Here is a 9,600-nt window from a genome sequence, read left to right as displayed (position 1 = left end):
CAGACAGAAACATTTTTCACATACTTTTATTTCCACATTTCTCCTCTATCACTTTTTTTTTTTACATTTTTATTAATTTTTTTTTACATAAGAACAGACTGTTATACACAGATACTGAAGCAGGGGGAAAGGTGGTGAGGGAAAGAAGACAAAAAAACCATACAAAATGGCATCTACTCAAGCACAACAAAATCTATGTATATAAAACTCTGTGGGTCGCAGAGGCACCAACCACTACCTCAATTATTCATGTTTTAAATAGATTAATAAAAATACAATCTTTTTAAATGGACCTTTTAAAGTGGGTGGTGAAATTAAGAGATCTAGAGGTTTAACGATGGGATTCGATAATGGGGCGATGGAGAATATGTGGTCGGCTTTCAGGGTTTCTCCATCTGCCCGAAGCGCGAGGGGAAGAAAAAAAAGATAAACAAAAAAAAAAACATCTTTTTTGTCTGTTTTTATTTTTTAATGGCACACAGCAACTAGCGGTGGCTACTTTTCACTTTTCACCATATACTTGAACACTCAACATGATCAACAACGGCACACGATGAGGGAGGAGGAGGCAAAAGAAAAATAAAACCCAGCTTTGTGAGGTTCTCAACATCATTCGCCTGCTTTCAAAGGAAAATAATGAAGTCGCTCTCCGTGTTGTAGTGTTTCCTAGTTAGTTTTAGTGAAGAGAGCAAAAGGAAACGAATGAAGCTGTGTGTGTTTGTTTGTTTGTGTGTGTTGGGAAACACAGTGAGGTCTGCAGAAATGCTCAAAGTTTTCAACCTTTTTTTCTTTCTCTTTTTTTTTTAAGTATTCTTCTTCATTCTTGGGGAAACCACATGCACACGAAAACAACCCCCAAGTGTCTCCACTGGGTGGCGCTTCACCAGACCAATCACTCAATTTTCCAGTTTGAAAGCAGCATGGAGGAGAAAACTGGAAACGTCAGGGGAGGAGCTCAGGAATGTCGTGTGCCTTCTCGCTTTTGTTTGTTTGTTTTTTTTTTTTTAAATACAGTTTCTGAATAACCCGGCTGAGACGTTGCTGGGCAACCTGCATCAGAGCCGAGGTCTGCTCTAACTCTAACCCCGCCGCCCCGGCTCAGCGGTAATCTTGGGCTTACAGGATGGAGCCATGCACAGAGTGGCCTGCAGGACGTGTGGAGAGAGAGAGAGAGAGACGGCTTGGAGTTAGCGGCGCCTGGGACTCTGTCATCTGTTGGCGGGGAAGTAATTAGGGTCCAGGTAGTTGTAGCCTGCGCTCTGCGGCAGGCAGTAGTCCCTGTCCAGAAAGGTGTCTGGCTGATACACCGCTTCCAGGTGGTGGTCGGGTTTATGGGTCTCCGTCTTGAATAAGCTGGAAGACAAAAGACGATATTATGAATCTAATGCAGCGTTCATACTGAACGGGATTTCAGCTTCTCTTTCACACTGCACTGTCACAAGAATTAAACTAATTTAAGAAAACTGTTCCCCTCCTCGCCTGCTGGGCGCTGCACCAAGAGCAGCGCCCCAGCAGGAAACATGAAAACCTCTGAAGAAGACCTGAGCTCAACTTCCTTTTTCATAAAATATAAACAAAAATGGAGTAGCACAGAACTGTCACGGTATCAAATTTTACTGGACGATAAATTGTCCCAGAAATTACTGCGATAAACAATATTATTGTTTTGAGACTATTTTTAAATAATATATGATGATGGAATAATAATAAAGCAAGAGCACATTCTCAAAGATGAATAAACTTTATATTGTAATGATCATTTAACACTGAACTGTGAGACATTTTAAACATTTAAAATAAATAAAAGAACAGAAACAAGTCTTTGTAAACAAAACTGTCCTGAAAAAAACAACAACAAAAAAACAGCTATTTGAGAGCAAATCACCAGACTGAAGGTTTTTATCACTCAGTTTTTGTTAGAAAGAGAAAAACAATAAATTATTGAGATCGTTTTAATTTATCATGCGATTAATTGATTTATTGCTTATTGTGACAGGCCTGGTGTGGCATCAGATTTTAGCCTCTTTTGTTTCTGGTAAAAAAGTAAAAAAAACTTTCCAAGTAATTTTGGCTTAATTTCTACTGGAAATATCTTAGTGCACTTGAAATAAAACAGAACTAACTTACTATCTTTGAAGCGGTGGTGCATTTAAAACAAATAATACAAAATATATATTTAAAAAAATAGGTAAAATAAATAACATAAAAACACCAAACAAAAATAAAATAGGTAATATAAATAAAAAAACATATTCCAAAACAATAAAATACCAATTTAATTAACTAGAAAAAACGTTAAAATTAAATAAAAAATATAAATGCCACAGAATAAATTAATATTGGTATATTTTAAAGTGCACAATATTAAGGCGTTTATACAGCCTGGAGTCACATTTCCATCAGAGTTTTAGGAAAATTAAATGCTAAACTTTAAATAATTAGACTGACAGATTATCATTAAATTCTGTGTAAGAGAACAGAACTTTGCAACTGTTCAACTACTTTTTAAAAAACAAAACCGTTTGATGACTCAAAAATGTTATTCTTTAAATTTAGTTTGTTTATAGCCATTCTTCAAAAACATGAATGTATTTTCTAATCCACTCAGTTTTTTAAGCTTTTCTTGCAACTCTGTAGTTAATCTGATACACAAAAACGAAACATTTTCTAAACTGTTGACTGTGTGCTGTCTTTTATGACTTTATATTTTTGTGTTTTTATGATGTAAAGCACTTTGAATTGCCTTGCTCCTGAAATGTGCTGTACAAATAAACTTAGTAAACTGAGGTATATTTAGCTGGGAAGGTTCTCACCAGTCTGAGCAGTTGGAGCAGAAATCGACCGAGTTTTCTGGAGGACAGTCCTGACAGTGCCAACGGACCCCCTGGATGGGCTCCATGCCGCACACGTCGCACTGCGCAGCACGAGAAAAACAGAAGCAGAAACATCAAATATTTATCTAATAATAAAGGACCAGTTCTTTAAATTTCCATTTACAGTTCTTGATGTTTGATTCAACAGGATATTTTTAAATGTGCTAATTAGTAAAAGTCTCCCTTCTATGTTTCCTGCTAACAATTCAAATAATTTTGAAAAGCAGCCATTTTCTGTTGTGTTTTGAGTTGAGACTGCTCTACATATTAGTCCATAATCAGTAGTTTATTAAGCGACTGGCTAAGTAATGAACCAGTTTTCTTCCCAATGCAAATCAAATGCTCTGTATTTGTCGTCGTCTTGTTACTTATCGAGTTAGCTGCTCCTCATTTTGCATTATTTATATCATTCTGCCTTAAAAACTCTGCACATAGCGCAACATTTTGGAGTTAAACTAAGCTGTAAACATTATAAGAGTTAATTTTATATCAGTTCCAAAGCAAAGGCGTTCAAGAGACCAAAATCTGTGATCAAAAGTCACAAATTCACCACAAACGGGTTTGGGTGTTGCATGTTTCCGCTGCATTACTTCACATATGTTTATGAATGAACTACTACTTTTAACTACAGCTGTTGGTAAGATGAATATTCTGCTCTGCTGCAGAATTTATGCTTTAAAATGTCTGATATAAAAACATAATCTGGATTTTTTTTTCTACTGATCTGCATCAAGTGCATATTTTTTGGGAGGTTTTTGACATCTGCCTTAAAAGTTAATTACACTTCTAGAAAAATATGTGCAATTTATTATATATAAGTGGTCGCAAATGTGAGGGAAAAGAACCTCAGAACTGTTCTGGAAAAAACGTGGAAATTTCTGAGTTTCAAAAGTTTAAAATTTTCAACTTACGAAAATTTCTTCTGTTAAAAGTTGATTAAAAAATATTCAGTTAAAAAAATTTCCACATCTTTTTCTAGAAAATTTCTGAGATTAATCAAAATATTTGTGAAATTTTTCTAAAAAAAAAAAACAAACAAAAAAAAAACTTTCAACTTTTGAAGCTCAGAAATGTCAAAAAGAAATTCTAGAAAATTTCTGAGACTGATCTCAAAATTTCTGAGTTTTTTGGCAGAAATTTACTCCTCTTTTCCCATCTACAATGGCCCTAACACGCCATCATAAATAAGCCTTCAAACATATCAGATTTTACAACCATGTTTTATTCCCCCTAATTTCCAATTTATGCAATTTCTGTAGGTTTATTCCAAAAAATCCTAACAAAACTCACGCAGGTTTGTGTTTAAAATGTGGAAGAGTGTCATGCAGAGCCGGCATGCTGTGCAGCATGCAGCAGGAAGTTGTTGTGTGTGCAGAAATGCGTCACCTTGTAACCCATGTGCTGCACCTCGGCGTTATCCTCCCGAATCTCCTGGAGTTTCTGTTTTTTCAACCTCTTCAGCTGTAAAAGCTCTTTGTACTCTTGTAGGTTCCTCAGCTCCACAGGAACGCTCTCCTCATCCTGAGATTGTTGACGTAAACAGAACAAAAATAAGAGCTGGGTGGAGTCAGAGCTGGCGAAGCACAAGCAAAACATCTCCAGGTGACACAGAAAACCCAAAATGACGGTTTTGTTCTCCTCGTTTTTTCTACAGCAAATATTGATGGCTCTGATTTCTGCTGAACATGAGCAACATAAATGGAGCAGATATTTTTATTGTTGAGGCAGCAGAGCTGCGCCAAGCACAGATTGTCCTTGAGCCAAAGGTGAACAAAGAAAACGTTTACAATGAGACGCTTCGGCCTGAATAAGCATCAGGGAAGTACGAGATTTAGACAAAAGGTTTTTATTTGGAAATTACAAGACTAAATGAAGGTAATATATTTATGTTGCACGTTTTCAGGAACAAGGCAGTTCAAATGGCTTGTATCTTTTCCACAATATTATGACAATAAGGTCATATTAGTAGAATAAAGATGTAATATTACCAGAAGAAAGTGATAAAAAAAAATTTTAACGAGGCTTCAATACAGTTAAGATAAAAATATTCTATCTGTGTCTTAATAATTTGATGCTGATGTGATAAAAGATGATTTCCTTATTTGTAAAACTTTTACCAAAGTATAACTTCACAAGATGATCAACATTTCTCATTTTCCTTTATTATTTTTTATGTACAAGGTCTCATAAAATTACTACTTCATTTTCCTAATATTACGACTTTTTATTGCATCATTTCTACTTTGGTGATATTATGAGTTTATACTTGGACTATAATGACTTATTTTTCATATTAAGACTTTATACTTAAAATTACTACTTTATTCTGGTAATATGACTTTACTCTTGTATTACTACAACTTTATTTAGGTAATTATGAGTTTATAATGACCAAAATAGAAGGTAATTATACAACAAAAAGTTGTATTTTTTTGGTATTGTTATGACTTTATTCTCATGATATTCTGATTTTTTTTAATGTTATGAGTTTATTTTAATTATATTTTGAGTTTATTCTCGTATTATTTCAACGTCTTTGTTATACAACTATTCTGGTAATATTCTAACTTTATTCTCGTAATATTACAACTTCATTTAGGTCATTATGAGTTTATTCTCGTATTATTTCAACGTCTTTGTTATACAACTATTCTGGTAATATTCTAACTTTATTCTCGTAATATTACAACTTCATTTAGGTCATTATGAGTTTATTCTTGTCTTATTACAACTTTTTTGATATTGTAACTTTATTCTGGTAATATTTTGACTTACTTCTTGTATGACTTTTTTCTCTCGCAATTTTTTGACTTTAATGTGTAATGTTTTTTTTTCTTCACATGGCCCCAATACTCTGTTGTAGACAAAATGCAATCTTTATTATTACTCCTTGCAGATCTTTGCTGCCACCATATCTGCCTTTAATATGAAATAATCCCCTCTTTTAACAGGGAGATGGGAGAAAACCATCTGTGTTACCAGCAGGCCTTGGGGAACCAGTTTTACTTAAAGGTTAGAGCCATCAAAGGGCCAGAGGAAATGTCAGAGCTTTGATAGCATCGAGCATCAGGAGCCGTGTAGTTCAAACAGAGGAGAAACACAGAGCTGGCTCAGCTCCCTGCCCTGATCCCACTTGTTTTCAACAGCAAAAAGAGCCGGGATTGGAGGTAAAATGAGAAAGGACTGAATGTTTCACTGATTGCAATGGCGTCAAAGTGGAGAAAGAATAAGAAAGTGGAAGAAAACTGATGTAATTTCGCTCAGTTTTAAATCGATCTGCAAGAAGAAGAAAGGCTTCAGGGCTCCAAAAGCATGGAAACTGACTTTTTACCCTTTTCTTGGAGATATTTTTAACATTTTAAACAGATATTTTCCCCAAAATAAAATATGTATTTCTTGAGAAAGTAGGAAAGATCAAAGTGTGTTTGTAGATGACATTTAAAGCTATTTAATTAATTTCAATCAAATAATCTTAGAGAATTTTGATTATTTCGGTCACAATTTGATTCAATAACAAATATTGATTTAAATACTAATAAATAGCATACAAGTAATTAACTGGAGTACCCATTAATATTTTATGTATTACTTATTTTTGTTGTTTTTTTCTGCCATATGGTGGTATACGCTACGTTACCAGTCTACACACATTTTTAAACTAAAATATCTGAATATAAAACGGTAGCAATAATAACAGGTGTGCTCAAGATGGAGGACAAAAGTTAAAACAAGACACGACTGTATTAAAACTGAAGCGTGTGCACTGCAAAAAACAAAAAATCTTACCTAGCATTATTTGCTGGTTTCAATGCAAATATAGGCAATAAAACAAAACTAACTTACAAATAACTTTTTAATAATTTAAGTCAATAACTCCTTAAAAACGTTGTTCTGACTGACCGAATCGTCAGCAGAAGGGTCCTGCACGCTGTGGTAAAACGCCGCGCGCTCGTCCTCGTCCTCCATGTAGACCGGAGGCTCGTAGGAGGTCAGGAAGGTGGACGGCCGGTACAGGTGCTTGTTTAGGTGATGCTGTCTCTTACTGGAGGCCTGCAGGAAAACCAGAGACGGTTACAAACAAAGGGAAGCTTTCTGAGCCTCAGCAAAACTGCAGTGTTTTCCCTTTGACAAGGATCTATAGTGAGGAGTCAAAATGAGGGGATAGTCAAATTAAAACTCCGCATAATCAGCAAGCGGTTTCTGGATGATAAGCAAAGGATTTAATTGAATTTCCCTTTGGTTTAATAAAGTTTTTTTCTTTATTTGAATCTGAAACCAGCTGGCCAAAAGTCCTGAAATTCCACTTGGGTTGCTAGGTAACGGGCAGGGCTTCTCTGGGGTTGCTAGGTAACGTGCTGGGCTTCTCTGGTGTTGCTAGGTAACGATGCAGCCTCAGTTACATTCCAGAAGTTCTTGAGATTTTTTTTTGTCATTTTCAAGATTAACTTAAAGCCAAAAACAGCTGGGTGTTTTTTTTTAAGTAATTAGTTTATAGAAGCAGCAGAAACCCAGATGGAATGTTAATTTTGTATAATATTTCCCTTTAAGCTGAGAAAACAAGCTGTTATACAACAAACAAATCCGGAAATTACAATATTATACAGACCTAACTGAAAGACTGAAAGTAAACCGCTCTATTAAACAAGATTTGGCTTTAATTTCTAATATTTTATTTTACAATTTTATACATAAACATTAGATTTTTTTATTTACAGTCAAATTTAGCTCAGTCAGACTAACACTCTATATTGCCTTTTCCAGTCAAAGACTCAACAAACCAAAGTTTGCATGTTAAATGTTAAAAGTTTATAACAGTATCAAAAGGGGAAAAATGGCTCTGGTATCCAAATACAAACTTTTAAGAAAACCCTTTAATATCTGTAACTTTTAAGCTCAAACTTAAATATTTATATTTAAGTTGTAGAATTTGTGTTTAAGGTAACCAGTGTGTTTACAAAAAGTGAGTAAAGTAGATTCTTGCGACAGATTTAGTTAGCATGCAGGCAAAGGCACTGAGAACACTGCACTATTCCTCTGCATTTCTTTGTTTTACATCAGAAACTGAACATTTTAAATAAACCCAACAAGTTTTCTTTGTTATGGAAAACAAAAAAGCTCATTTACAAGAGTATTTGGGTTTTTAAATCTTATTTTAAAAACAGCCATTTCAAGGGAATTTTCTCTTTAAACTGGTCCATATTCCCCATTATGTGACAAATAGGCCCATCATCATAGTATGAGAGACATCCCATATCATGATGCTTACACCACTGTGCTTCACAGAGTTCTGGGGCTTGAATTCATTGTTTGTGGGTTGAAAATGTTGCTTTCGTCTGTGCAGAAAACGTCACTCCATTCCTAAGGATGCACTGAAATAAAGATACCTGGTATTTATATTATAGTTTATGGCAGATCACCAATATTTACCTAATCTGGTTATTTAGTTGTGAGCACAACAACAAGTGGAAAACAGATTATCTTGGATTAGCTGCTGTATTTCCTCAGATTAATTCAAAGTTGGACCTCCAGGGATTTTCCTCCACAGCAGATTGAACCGATTATAAATTAACTATCAAAAAACGCCCTTCAAAGATCAAGAGCGTTTCCATTCAAATAAATGTAATAATTAGAGGCCTCCTCTCTATATGACTGTGTTTATTGCATGACTTACTTTAAAAATGTGGGGAAATGTTTTGAAAAAATGTGCTTAAAATTACCACAACACATAAAAAGTCCAAAATAAAGAGAAATCACAGACTGAGAACATCTTTCTTGTGTGAAAAAAGTTAAATGCTGGACAAACATGTTTATTATCTCCTACTCAGATTAGTTTGCTTTGCTTTGTTTTTCCAATTTACAGACATAATTGTAAGTTAGGATTAGTGTGTCAGATAATAAAATAGTTTCATTTGATCTTTTGGACACAGATTGATCAAGTTTTTGTGATCTTGTTCCCAAAAACATAAAAATTGCGCCCTGAACTGAGAAGGATTCAGTCTTCCCGCGTTGTTATAACATTTATAGCAAATGAAGACAGCAAAAATGTGCTAACTTAGATAAAAAGAGGACACAAGTTAAAATAAGATGAAAAAAAGGAAGAGTTGGGCTCCCAGCCTGTACAACTGAATACATTTCTTAGCTTTTATTTGAGTATTAGTGTTACTTCGTATAGTTTGGCCGATGAGTGGCAGTTACCTTTTTAGTGTACATGCAGAGGTTGGGGGTTCTTCCAGGCACAGGGATACCAGCTTTTGTCAGTTTGATGAAATACTTTTGAACCCTGCTGGCAACCTGCGATGTTTCAGGAGGAAAACTGATTCATTAATCACTTCCAGCAGAGGAACAGCTGCTTGAAACAACCGAGTTCAAACACCTGCAGCAGCTTCGCCTATTAGCAAGTTTCACCCTCGGACTTGTTTTCCATTAGAAAAGCAAAGATAAAAAACACAAATGCTGCCAGTAGTCAGGCAGTTAATAGCAGTTTTACAATTATGTTGATGTTTTTCTGCTTTCTAACGTGGGTGTCACCTGTTTGGCCGTTCGATTGCCGAGCTCATCAGCGATCTTCTGCCACCTTTTGGACTCCACCTCTTCAGGCGGGAACTTAACAAGCAGCTGCTCCAGTTTTTTCTATGAAAACAAAACGTTCAGATAAATCTGGAGCTGGGAACATTTAGGCACTTGGCAAATTGATTCGATTACAATTCAGAAAGAGAAGGTGCGACTC

The 9,600-nt window shown here is 35.2% G+C and overlaps 1 protein-coding gene across 4 annotated transcripts in view; it reads right to left on the bottom strand.

The window, feature by feature from the left end:
* Positions 1-76: 76 nt before the first annotated feature.
* Positions 77-9,600, bottom strand: part of zzz3 (zinc finger, ZZ-type containing 3) — a 30,314-nt gene continuing 20,790 nt past the window's right edge. For all 4 annotated transcript variants that reach the window (XM_007567413.2, XM_016679328.1, XM_016679329.1 and 1 more), the window contains exons 7-12: positions 9,402-9,503; positions 9,069-9,164; positions 6,774-6,923; positions 4,260-4,394; positions 2,814-2,914; positions 77-1,353 (exon numbers count right to left, since the gene is read on the bottom strand). In XM_007567413.2, coding sequence (XP_007567475.1) covers positions 1,209-1,353; positions 2,814-2,914; positions 4,260-4,394; positions 6,774-6,923; positions 9,069-9,164; positions 9,402-9,503 — 729 coding nt within the window. In that variant the 3' untranslated portion in view covers positions 77-1,208. The remainder of the gene's footprint in view (positions 1,354-2,813; positions 2,915-4,259; positions 4,395-6,773; positions 6,924-9,068; positions 9,165-9,401; positions 9,504-9,600) is intronic.

The sequence above is a fragment of the Poecilia formosa genome, unplaced genomic scaffold (genome assembly GCF_000485575.1).
Source record: "Poecilia formosa unplaced genomic scaffold, Poecilia_formosa-5.1.2 Scaffold208, whole genome shotgun sequence".
NCBI classification, from domain to species: Eukaryota; Metazoa; Chordata; class Actinopteri; order Cyprinodontiformes; family Poeciliidae; genus Poecilia; species Poecilia formosa.
Note: the sequence above shows the minus strand (reverse complement) of the source record. Positions and strands in the feature narration are given on the sequence as shown.